General features: G+C 35.8%; 3 protein-coding genes across 3 annotated transcripts; 1 reads left to right on the top strand and 2 right to left on the bottom strand.

Annotated features, from left to right (window-relative positions):
* Positions 1 to 165: 165 nt before the first annotated feature.
* Positions 166 to 3,263, bottom strand: LOC110799832 (phosphoglycerate mutase-like protein 4). The gene is made up of 7 exons (XM_022005099.2): positions 3,080 to 3,263; positions 2,697 to 2,823; positions 1,870 to 1,920; positions 1,672 to 1,782; positions 791 to 922; positions 609 to 684; positions 166 to 529 (listed from the first exon to the last, which is right to left on the bottom strand). The coding sequence occupies exons 1-7, from the start codon at positions 3,097 to 3,099 to the stop codon at positions 309 to 311; spliced, it is 738 nt and encodes a 245-aa protein (XP_021860791.1). The 5' UTR covers positions 3,100 to 3,263; the 3' UTR covers positions 166 to 308.
* A 727-nt stretch (positions 3,264 to 3,990) lies between these two features.
* LOC110799834 (phosphoglycerate mutase-like protein 4) lies at positions 3,991 to 8,275 on the bottom strand. The gene is made up of 7 exons (XM_022005100.2): positions 8,030 to 8,275; positions 7,744 to 7,849; positions 7,124 to 7,174; positions 6,930 to 7,040; positions 5,300 to 5,431; positions 4,637 to 4,712; positions 3,991 to 4,481 (listed from the first exon to the last, which is right to left on the bottom strand). Exons 1-7 carry the CDS (start codon positions 8,047 to 8,049, stop codon positions 4,258 to 4,260), a joined length of 720 nt encoding a protein of 239 aa, XP_021860792.1. The 5' UTR covers positions 8,050 to 8,275; the 3' UTR covers positions 3,991 to 4,257.
* A 923-nt stretch (positions 8,276 to 9,198) lies between these two features.
* Positions 9,199 to 10,301, top strand: LOC110799831 (protein PHOX3-like). The gene is made up of 2 exons (XM_022005098.1): positions 9,199 to 9,442; positions 9,508 to 10,301. The coding sequence occupies exons 1-2, from the start codon at positions 9,199 to 9,201 to the stop codon at positions 10,299 to 10,301; spliced, it is 1,038 nt and encodes a 345-aa protein (XP_021860790.1).
* The last annotated feature ends 1,872 nt before the right edge of the window (positions 10,302 to 12,173 follow it).

Raw genomic sequence — 12,173 nt, 5'->3', positions numbered from 1 at the left:
TTTCTTCACATTGCGTCAACTGCGATCCATCCTATTCATCCATTACAAGTGGTTTTCGTGACAAAGTGACCGTTACCGGAAACGAGACCGCATGCACATTTTTTTTCTATGCATATAACTCCTGCATTTAGATCTCTTAATTAAGAAAAATGGTTCCAGACAGTCTTTAACTCCACTCATGCCATATATATAATTGCAATTATTAAGACTTGCAATTAACAAAAATACAACAGACGCGTACATCAATCCACCTTGGTACAAACACATCTCATCACGAGTTGAAACACGAATCCCAAATCATAAGCTAGCTAGCATGAAGCATCGCCTCCACCAGAAGCCGATTCCAGATATTCAGTTTCTCTGAGATGACTCTTATCATTCCATAATTTGATTGACCACTTATCTCCTTCAAACAACTGAAATATACTTATAGATGTATTCCATATCCCTTCAGCGCGTCCTCCAGGTATAGCTCTTTTGTATAGCATTTCTATGACAGCCCCATGAGTTACTGCAACTACTCGCGCTCCTGTATTTCCAACATTCACCCAGAAAAAATTAGTTGTTTCATCAGTAACTCAAAAATTAGCTTCCCAAAAAAATATTACCTCTGTGTTTTTCAGCAATTCTTTGTAATGAAGATGTGCATCTTTTGTACACCTGATCGCGACTTTCACCACCACCCTGCAGATGATTTAGTATTGGAAGGTTCAAAAGTTCAGAAAATTCTTCAGTTTGAATGTTAAATGAGCGTTTGACTCAAACAAATAGTCGCATAAAAGATACACACCGGAATTTCTTGATCATTTTCAGGAGACTTCAATGCTTCAAAGGCTATAGGGTTAACCATTGGTGCTTCACGAAATGTAAGTCCTTGAAGATCCCCTATATGCCTTTCTCGCAGGTCTTTATCTGTAACAACCTGATTTTGAGACCCATATGTAACTGATCAGAAACTAATTACTCTGTAAACATTAATACACTTTTGGTTTAACAAATTAATCTACTGCATGTGTGATTAAATTAACTATTTGAAAAGCTAATCATTAATTACACCACACCACCTCTAGGAAAATCATATCTATATTTTGTTTTTTTGACATTTGGTTTGCACTTGAACATTTATACTACCTCCATTTCAAAATGATCTTTACGCTTTCCTTTTTAATCCGCTTTATAATATTCTTTATACTTTGCTTTATTCTATTTTTGGATATGAAAATTACTACCTTACCCTTCTTATGATCTTATCCCACAATATTTGCAAATTTCCACTCGCTTTCTCTTACTTTATTCATTTTTTTTCTTACACCCACCTACATTCTTACACATTTCTCTTACTTTATCCATATTCTATTATATTCAACCTACTTTTCTACTTTTTTCTTAATCTTTGTGCAAATAGTAAGTATAAACATCTTTATGAAACGGCGGTAGTAGGTACTTTGTAAATTTTCCACTATTTTTTTTATGAAACATAATTCTGACTACAGCAAAGCCTATCACTACTCTGTTACTGCATGTGTTTAACCATCAGAATCCAAGTTTTTAACCAAATTCTATAGATACTATGGTTCAATTCATCTGTTGACAGTTATCCATTAGATCCTTTGTCATCCCAAAGAGCCAAAGAGGAAACTAGTTGTATTCGTATTTGATTGAGTAACTAACCTCAAGTCCACCACATCTAGATGCTATTGTTTCTGCAGTCTCGAAAGCCCTCTTCAAATCAGATGAATATATACAAGATATATTAGTCTCCCTTGAAAGTCTATGAGCAACCTACAACAAAAATAACCTTTTACTAAAGACTTAAAAAAAAACAAAATTAGATCAATACAGACTACAGAGTATTATAACTAAACTTACTGTGACAGCTTGCTGTCTTCCGACCTCGTTTAGATCAATGTCCATCTGTCCCTGAAACATCAAATAAAAGTAGAAATTTGAATAAACAGGTACTGATAAGAACATAAAAAGTATGAAACAACTATATAACTGCATATAAGAGTACAATCTACTTTGAAGGTCCTTTTAAGGAGCAAACTTTGTGTAATGCAAATTTCTGGTGAATATATCAGCAAAGTCCAATTTATTATTGAACACATGTTAATAGTAACAGCTAACATAGCCTGACTGCTCAAGTGCTGATACAATGATTACCAAGGAAGTCTGACCAAGTTAGTATCTCTGGAACAACTATTGAAATATTCTTATGATGTTCATTGTATAAAACATTTTTCCGGCTATGTAGTTTTTCTCTTGACAACTCATGAACTCGTCAGATAGATTTGCCTTTATATGAACTTATTAGACTCAAGACTTCTTTTAAGGTGAAAAAAGTAGGACTTTAGTTTCATCTAGTTGTAACACAAAAATCATATCACTCCCCTAGTTCTTAATATGATATGTATGGACAATTTCTCTCTGCCATTATCATATTTGTCAATGAAAAATAGGGCACAGTTCTTCCTTTTTGCTTTTCAGTCATCACCAAGTGAATGGGTGTAACACAAAATATGAGTAACAAGAAGCTAAAATTTCCACGGACTAATACAATTGCTGTCAGATTATTTTGTCTATTTTTTTATAAGACAGATGAACAGAACTAATACAAATTAGCAGCACTAGTTTAAGAACAATTATTTTGTCTTTTTTTGTCCACAGACACAGATGAATAGAACTAATAAACAAACCTGCATTTTTCTAAGAGCATTCCATTCTGTTTCACCATGACGAACGACAATGATCTCTGTACAAGTTCCATCAACTGGCTCTGCTGCTCCTTCTATAGTATCATTCTTAACACATTCCATTGACACCCTTCACAAATTGAACACCAACAAAAGAAAAATTAGGAATAGGATAACAGGAAGAGTTCTTCAACAGTTCTGCACATGAAGCCGATAATTAGGAAACCTAAATCTGGAAACTTATTTCCTCGGGAAAATTAGGATTTGTAATGATAATAATGTATTTAAGATTTCTTATTATTTTCGCACAAAGTTATGACTGTATTATTTTACAGTTTTATCAGCAAACAAAAATGAAATGATGGGATTTCAAAGAGAGAGAAGACCTGGAATCAGATGCAGCCATTGAGAAAAATGCAGAAAATTGAAAACAAGATGTAGGAGACTTTGTTTAAGCCCTTAAGGATGAAGCCTCCTGTGTAATTGGTGCTTAAATGTTGTCTTCTTGTTGACTCATGGATTTATTCTTTAGCAGTCAGCTTAGTTTATTAATACAGCACCACCTAACAAAAGCGCACATCTTTTTCCTTGATACTTCGTTTGTTTGTTTTTGTGTAATCCACTTAATAAGTTAATTTGTCTTGGTCAGTGGTTGTCTATGGGGGATTGACCAACTTTTCATCTGCTAATCTGCTTAGCCACAAGTCCCACAATGGCCATAACCCATCTCAAGGTACTCATATGCTTCATAATTCATATCATACTCCGGTTAAATAAAATCCGGTTTTGATCTACGGAGTAGTATTCAGGGATGAGGAAAATTTACACTTCATGCGTTTTTTAATTATTGCTCCATTTGGGTTTTGACACTATTCACACAATCACACACCCTTATACGGTCATCTTATGGAATCTTGTTAGAATCGCCTCGAAACATACTTTCAAAATATCTAATTTTTATAAAAATTTTCTAATATAAAAGATATTAGTGGTTAATATTGTGCATTGGCAAGCGTGACCTCAAATGGTGCAATTATAAATAAAAAATAAAAAAAAAAAAAAAAAACAGAGGAAGTATTAAGATAGTGGTTTTACCTTGATGAAACATTGATACGGCACAAAACAAGCTGGGGCAGGAACCCAGGTTGAGAAACCATATTGAATAAGGTTGATTACATATAACAGGACAAGCCACATATGACCTGTTAATAGAAGCCATTTGCTGCAGATGCCAATGGATTTAGAACAAAGAAAACATGTATAATTGTATGAAAATGCACCAAACATTCATCCCATCTATCATCAATATACTCGTACTCCATATTTTATTACGAGTAAAGGAATCAGTTATCAGGGTCTTTACATCAATCTATAGTACATGGTCTTCGACTCGGAGCACACACAATGGGTACTACATAGCAGAATTTCTGTTCATCAGGTCTAATTGACGAGTTTCCAATTACAATACTAGGTAAGTTGGTAACTCACATGATCAAGGTAACTAAAATCATGTGGTCAACGTTTCTTGCACAGAATCACTAGTCTAAATCAAAACACGAATGAGCTAGCCTGAAGAAGCATCCCCACCAAAACCTGACTCTAGAAATTCGGTTTGTTTGAGATGACTAACATCGTTCCATGATTTGATGGACCACTTGTCCCCGTCATATAGCTGAATTACACCAACCGATGTATTAGATATTTTCCCTGGGTGTTGTCCTTTGGCTGCAGCCCGGTTAAATAGTGATCTTATGGCGCCCCCATGGCTGACTACGACAACTCGTTGCCCTGCAATGACAACATGCAATCAGAACGTACGCAAAAGTAATTGCCTGTTTTCTGAACACAACTGAAAACAGCTTCCTACGCACTATTTTATTTTCTGTGTTATGAGTTGAAGGTTAAGAATGTTGAAAAATGGAATAAAAGCAATAATAGATCACCTCTATGGTTTTCACCAATTCTCTGTAACGAAGACGTACACCGTTTATACAGCTGGTCACGACTTTCACCTCCACCCTGCACAGGGAGTTACAAAATTTAGCTTGAATGTCAAATGAACTAATACATTCAAATATTTAGCTTGGATGTCAAATGAACTATACATTCAAATGTTGAATGCTGGCTCAATGATTGCATGCACAAACATGCCGCTGAGCAACTTTCACAAACTTGTTACTTTGTACTCGTATTAATTATTCCTGGTATGTTGGCGGTATTAATATCACATTTTTATCAATCTACAAAAACTAACAATTCTACAATCCAATCCTACAATCTAATCTCGAGTACCAATATCGAATCAAGGTATGATCTCGATCTTGGCGGCTTTTGTGCAACTCACTTTGCTTTAGCATTCAAATCTCATTCCCTTGATGTTTGGGAAGAATACCAAGCTCCTAAACCGCATAGAAGGAAATTGAGCACTTTTGAGTTTTAAACTTACAATGTTGTTCTATATTAAATGTACCTCAACAGCATCAAAAGTAGAAGCAAAAGAGGCTTGCATGACAAACAAGAGCAACTAATTTGGACAGTATTTATAAGTTGTACAGTATTACTCCATATATTAAATATAATATTAAGTGCATAGAGTCTATACTCACCGGGATTTCTTGATCTGTTCTGTGAGACTTAAATGCTTCATTAGCTTTAGGGTTAAGCTTTGCTACTGCTTGATAAACAAGTCCTTGCAGATCTCCCAAATGCCTTTCACGCAGGTCTTTGTCTGTTATAACCTGTGGTTAATACATTGCCAATAAATTAATAACGAAAAGGCATCAAGTCAGACGATACCCTACTTGCATCAAAGATCAATCCACACTATTGCAGGGACTTACAAGTAGTGAAACCCAGAATAATTTCCACTGAGGTAAAGATTCCATCTCAACATAAAAAGCTTAAATAGGAAGGTTAATAGAAGATTATTGTTATAAAATATGCATGATTAATTTCTTTGATCAAGAACTAGCTAAAAATATTCCGCCACATGAAAGTTATATAAAAGTTGGGAATTTTACTAGTGACCAGGATAACTGCTGTAAATTTTTAAAAACAAAGACTTCCACATTTGCGTTTTCATCTTGTATCTGAAATCTTCTTATCTGAACTTATTTTTGGTAGTGATTTAAACTTGGTAGCACTTATTTGAACCTATCTGAACTCATCGGTACTTCACTGAACTTATAAATCCCCTCCACACATAAAAATAAAAATAAACACGGAAATTGTCTGAAATTATCGGCCAGTAACTAAAGTAACTTTATTTGCCCAGATCCAAACATAATTTTCCTGATATTTATTTTTCTAAGCTAAAAATAGGAAGGTTTGCATTTCTTCTTTTCAACCTCACTTTCCACTCATATGATTGTTTTCCTTGTAATTCTAAGGTAAAATAGCAAGGTCTGCATTTCTCCTTCTCAACCTCACTTTCCACTCATATGATTGTTTTCCTTGTAATTCTAAGGTAAAAATAGCTAGGTCCGCATTTCTTCTTTTCAACCTCACTTTCCACTCATATGATTGTTTTCCTTGTAATTCTAAGGTAAAATAGCAAGGTCTGCATTTCTTCTTCTCAACCTCACTTTCCACTCATATGATTGTTTTCCTTGTAATTCTAAGGTAAAAATAGCTAGGTCCGCATTTCTTCTTTTCAACCTCACTTTCCACTCATATGATTGTTTTCCTTGTAATTCTAAGGTAAAATAGCAAGGTCTGCATTTCTTCTTCTCAACCTCACTTTCCACTCATATGATTGTTTTCCTTGTAATTCTAAGGTAAAAATAGCTAGGTCCGCATTTCTTCTTTTCAACCTCACTTTCCACTCATATGATTGTTTTCCTTGTAATTCTAAGGTAAACATAGCTAGGTCTGCATTTCTTCTTTTCAACCTCACTTTCCACTCATATGATTGTTTTCCTTGTAATTCCTCAAGAAGCTAGAAAAAGTATTTCCATGCCTTATGTCAGTCTTATACTTCGTAATACATACCCCGTACTAAAAAAACACCTATTTCTCTCATAAATATAACACCATAAATAACTACTTATGGTGTTAGGAAGTATGATAATCGACTCGTTAGTTGTCTTCCTAACAACAAATAAAGGGGTCCTACATCTTTTGAACTCGCGGTGAAAGAAAGAATCATGTGCAGTGAACTGAAAACAAGTTCATTAGCCTTCTGCATAGACAAATCCCCACATTCTACTTTAATGGTATTTTTGAACAGGAACTGACCTCAAGTCCACCACATCTTGATGCTATTGTCTCTGCAGTCTCAAGAGCCCTCTTCAGATCAGATGAATATACAGCAGATATATTAGGCTCCTTTGATAGTCGGTCAGCAACCTAACAGAAATTAAAATTACGTGAGGTACTTAGGCAACGCAAAGTACACACCATGACACCAGTAAATAGTATCCTTAACTTACCGCAACTGCTTGCTGTCTCCCAATCTCATTTAACTCAACATCCAATTGCCCCTGTGTAATAGGAGTGAAGGGAGAAAATAGACATTGAAATAGTCATGTACTGCAGAAACTTTGCAGATGCTAACAACATTTCTGCTTGAATCCAAGTTCATAGATAAAACCTTGACCAGACTGCATGATATAAAATGAATTACGGAATCGAGAATCGGTTGCTAAAGCCCTCTACTGTTTTTCCTAATCTCCCATAAATGCTGATAGCATGACACTAGAATTGCTTCTAATTTCAGAATGGTATAATCAATTAATCTTTTCCTAGAGAATGCTTCCCTAAATTACTCCTCCCATAACCCATCCTAATCCTAATTTTGCGAATTCCTATTCCCCTACTTATTTACACAAACACCAGGTTACCACATTTACAATTTTATGATGCAGAGAATATGATCAGGCATGAATCGATAACCTAACTGTACAATGAAAATTTAATAACAATGTGAGGGTTTGACGATATACGAAGCTGAGCTAGATTGAGATAGCGATGCTACAAGCCTACATCCAAACACACCAGAACAAACATAATACTCCATAATAAAACATAAAAGGTTGAGAAAAAAATCAACCTGCATTTTGCCAATAGCATTCCAATCAGTTTCTCCATGACGAACCACGATGACCTCCGTGCAAAAAGGATCAATTGAGCCATTCCCATAAGTTTCCACTGAAACCCTAATTGATTTTCCAATTTAAAAAATTCAACAAAAAAAATCGGACTATCTAGTAGTAGGTGCAGTTTTGCAATCGAATAGATAGAAACAAACGTATGAACAATCAAAGAAAACAGTGAAACAAAAATCTTGAATATGAAGAAATTATTCGCGATATTAGGATTGAGAGAAAGAGAAAAACCTGGAATGAGAATCGGACATTGTGATATGAGTACGGTAAATGAATTTGCGTGAATTGTTAATGTCTTTGCTGATAATTTTTGACCGGTTAAAGAATAATTGTGAATTACTCGTAGAAATAGTGGATGGACTTGAGTTTTATTTCGAGGTTAAGATTCTGGAAAAACAAGAATATTCGACATGAATGACTGAGTTAGTGACACAATGCATCCCACATAATAGTGGTAGATCATTATTTTGAGTATTGGTTTGATCCGATAGTCATTACCAAAACTTCTTTTTCCGCGCTTGCAACTTGCAAAGGCTCAAAAAAAAATTATTTAGATCATTTTAAACTTTACATTTTAAATTTTATGTTATCGTTCGGGTTCTGTTCTGCTCGACTTATTTTGATTTATTTTAGACAAAATAAATTCAGATAAGTTCAGATAATATAAGTTCAGCAAAAATAAGTTCTTTTTCTAATATTTTCACACACAAATAATTTTATTTCGTACAAATTAAGTTTTTTCCAGATAAAATAAGTTAAGATAAGTTCTGATAAGTTCAGCTATTTTCAGATAAGTTCAAATAATATAAATTCAGTCAAAATAAGTCCAATAAAACTGGGCCGTATTTTTGATCCTCAATAAAAAAAAGATTTTTCAAATGAAACAAGTTTTAAATTTGCTTTCTGGAAGCACTATAATATGGACGGAGTATTAGGTAGGACCATCAGAACAAATAAAGACACTAGAAAATTTCTCGATATTCTCTCTAGAAAACTTTCTTGGAGCAAACAACTTTCCTTCTGTTTGAGCTTGTCGGAGACGGTGACGGGACTGAACACCCTATTCCGGTCTCCGGCGAGCTGAATTTTCTAAGCACTGCAATTATTAGTCTTCTTGTATAATCCTCTTTCCAGGTTTTGCAGCTATCCATTTTCGCGGTCGATCGCATAAAGAGGATGACCCTTTGTTTTATCTATTAAGGAAATAAAGAAAGGAGTAGGTGTTTCTTCCAATCAGAATAATCAGAGGTTCTTCTTCTTTTCTGTATTAAGAACCAATTCTCTTCTTTCTAGTGTCTTATTTTGGTAATTAGTTCTTGTGTGGTTTTGGAGTTTGGTTTTGGTGATTTTCTTGTGTGGGGGTGCTGTTTGTAGTGCGTAGAGTTCTTCGGGTCGATAAAATGTGTTCATTGGAGACGTATAATAAATTTAGAGGGGAGCTCAATCGAATTCTCACAGAGGGGGATAACCTTATGGAAGAAGATGAGTTTTTTATTGAATTAATCTCAAATTCGAAAAATCCTAGGGGTGTTCTAGATCTTGCAAGGGATATGAAGGAGACAGGAAACTTTCTTTTCAAACAAGGGAGTATAGAAGATGCTCTGAAAAATATGGATATGTTGGGATTATTCTTGGTTGTTTTCAGTTTGAGGGGAATGACGATAGAGCTGAATTTTTTTATTTGACTAATTGTATTCTTCTGAATTCAGCATCTTGTTTTAGTGGAAAAAGGGAGTTTGAGCAGGTAGGGCAAATATGCTCAATTATATTGGAATTTAGCCCGAGCAATGTAAAAGCTATGTTTAGAAGAGCCATGGCTGCTATTGAATTAGGGAGAAGTGACTTGGCCTACTGGGACTTGATAATGGCCTCTCATAATGATCCTAAAAATCCAGAGGTTCTCGAGAAACTTGAGGAGGTAAAACAATCCCTACCCAAGGAGGATTCAGGAAAAAGTTCTCAAGGTGATGTACCAATTGGGTTAGGACTTGGCCTAACTCCACCGAAAAAGAAGTCTAAAGGAGAATTGGTGAAGGAACATAGTAATGATCAAGTTCTGCTTCATGAAAAGGATATGGTATCTAAGCCAATTTTGTCTACCATGAATGACAAGTGCTCGTCGGCATGCTCTAGTGTTGTTGAAGAAAACCTCATGCCTACAATATTGAAAGGGAAGAAAGATGAGATGATGGAAGATGTTGTAAGTGTTTCAAGCTTTGGGAATTCTAAGCTAGCAGAATCCAATTATCGGTTTGTGAATCGAAAAAGGTCGGGTTCATCATTGTCCATTTCAAGCAAAGACTACCAGTTATTGTTGAAAGGCAAATCTATACAATATTTTAATTCTAAGTTAGCATCTCCTATGACGATTAGAGTAAGAGGTGGTGGGCCAAAGAATATTACAAAAACGAATTATGAAAGTCAAGAGGAAAAGTTGGATGACTCCTCTATAGTTGATATGAAAGAACATAATTTAATAGTTAGAGACACAAAGGAAGAGTAGGAAAATCAAAGAGAGCATAGCTAAATTTGGGTGGTAATTACAATATTTTTGTATCCAAGGATGGGGAGTCAGAAAGTGAGTCCATGAGTACCATTACGGACAACCATCATCATATTGAAGATGCAAGTGAGTCTAGGGATGATGCCTTCTTCAAGTCAACGTCAAGTATCCAACAAGACGAGAATTTTGAATAGGAACTAGAGTAAGAAAGAGGGTAGGCCGAGGCATTGGAAAGAAGGTTACAAGGAACCATGTGGCTAAGAGGAACAACACTACTATATCTCAAACTAACTCCGTTTTTTGCAGGATCAAAGGAGAAAGGAAGAGAAAGGTTGATGCCCCGCTATCTGATTGTATACAACGTCCAAGGAAGAAGTTTCTATATGCGTCTCTTTGCAATAGTGTCGAGTCTTGTGTCAGTAGTGTCGAGTCTTGTACTAGCAGTGCAGAGCCTTGTAATAGTAAGATTATAGGTATGTCCCATGAAATGGCAAGTAGCCAAGAGTAATGGGTGTGTTTGGTATTTTTTTCTTGTTTGTAATTACTGCGAAATAAAAAAAAAATTAGGTACGACCATTTTTCGTTAAAATCAGTGGAGCCACAATACTTTTAGGTCCTTAACTCTACTTGGAACAATAAAAAAAATTTAGTTAAATTTTCATTAACTTTCTTTAATTACATAATTATATTTAAAATTTCATCAATATTTGGCTACCTATAATTTCTGCATCCGCTACTGATTCAAAAAGGGGGTAATCCGATTTGAATTTGAATTCGAATTCTGATAGGTTATGGATTACCATGTGATGTGTTTCATTTTGTTACCTTCTTACCTCCCCCCACCCCTGTTAGGTTATGATACATATGACAATACATAAATCATGCGGAAAAACCATAAAGCCAGGAAAGCATATTATTTACACATAATCATTTAGCATAGTATAGATGCATACACTTTGTAGCGTGCCTTCCCTAGCTGCGCCCGAACCGAACAAGAACAAGTCTTTAGGACTCCAAGTGTCGTCCCTCCGTAGATAGTCCACAGTACGTCCGGATCCGCCTCAAGATTGACCAACTAGAATCGCCCTTAAGGTGCTTAGGAATTTCGGTTATTATTGTGCAAGAGTGTGGCTGAATTTTCTTTCAAAAACTTACCCTTTGAATACTTCAATACTCGATATAAATTATGAGCCCTTAACTCATATTTATAGACCATGGAATAAGTAATCGAATCCTACTAGGATACGAATTAATTAAATTAGAATCCTAGTAGAATTCTTATTTTATTAATTTATCTTTTAGGATTAGGAATTTTAATCATTAAACAAATCCTATACTCTTTAGGTTTCGTATGTGAACACAAACTCTACACGAGCATGACCCGCAAGCGTGTAGGCCATGCCCGCGCACAGCCCACACGGCCGCTCGGCCCACGCGAGCTACAAGCCCACGCGAGCTGCAGCAATGCTCGCAGCCCATTGCTGCGCGCGCTGCGCGCGCTGCCATGGCCTGCTGGGCCTGGCCTTGCGCTGGGCCTGGCGTGGCCTTGGCTGTTCGTGTGGCGCGCTTGGCTTGCTGGGCGATGGCCTGGCTTCGTGCTGGGCCCTCGTCCGATGCTTATTCGTACGATACGCTTCCGATTAAATTTCCGGTTCCGGAATTCATTTCCGATACGAACAATATTTAATATTTACGATTCCGGAATTAATTTCCGTTTCGAACAAATATTTAATATTTCCGTTTCCGGAATTATTTTCCGATTACGATAATATTTCCGATTCTGACAATATTTCCGTTTCCGGCAATATTTCCGATTCCGGCAATATTTCCATTTCCGATAATATTTTCCGATACGTACCATGTTTCCGTTTC

The sequence above is a fragment of the Spinacia oleracea genome, chromosome 3, assembly GCF_020520425.1.
Source record: "Spinacia oleracea cultivar Varoflay chromosome 3, BTI_SOV_V1, whole genome shotgun sequence".
Taxonomy (NCBI): domain Eukaryota; kingdom Viridiplantae; phylum Streptophyta; class Magnoliopsida; order Caryophyllales; family Amaranthaceae; genus Spinacia; species Spinacia oleracea.
Note: the sequence above shows the minus strand (reverse complement) of the source record. Positions and strands in the feature narration are given on the sequence as shown.

Excerpts from the sequence above, each read along its gene's own strand:
- LOC110799832 (XM_022005099.2), bottom strand. The coding sequence starts at position 3,099 with ATGGCTGCATCTGATTCCAG. Across the intron at positions 1,783-1,869 it reads GAAGACAGCAAGCTGTCACA|GTTGCTCATAGACTTTCAAG; the intron begins GTAAGTTTAGTT and ends TTTTTGTTGTAG. Across the intron at positions 530-608 it reads AATTGCTGAAAAACACAGAG|GAGCGCGAGTAGTTGCAGTA; the intron begins GTAATATTTTTT and ends TTGGAAATACAG.
- LOC110799834 (XM_022005100.2), bottom strand. The coding sequence starts at position 8,049 with ATGTCCGATTCTCATTCCAG. Across the intron at positions 7,850-8,029 it reads ATGTCCGATTCTCATTCCAG|GGTTTCAGTGGAAACTTATG; the intron begins GTTTTTCTCTTT and ends AAAATCAATTAG. Across the intron at positions 7,041-7,123 it reads GGAGACAGCAAGCAGTTGCG|GTTGCTGACCGACTATCAAA; the intron begins GTAAGTTAAGGA and ends AATTTCTGTTAG.
- LOC110799831 (XM_022005098.1), top strand. The coding sequence starts at position 9,199 with ATGTGTTCATTGGAGACGTATAATAAATTTAGAGGGGAGCTCAATCGA. Across the intron at positions 9,443-9,507 it reads ATTATTCTTGGTTGTTTTCA|CATCTTGTTTTAGTGGAAAA; the intron begins GTTTGAGGGGAA and ends TTCTGAATTCAG.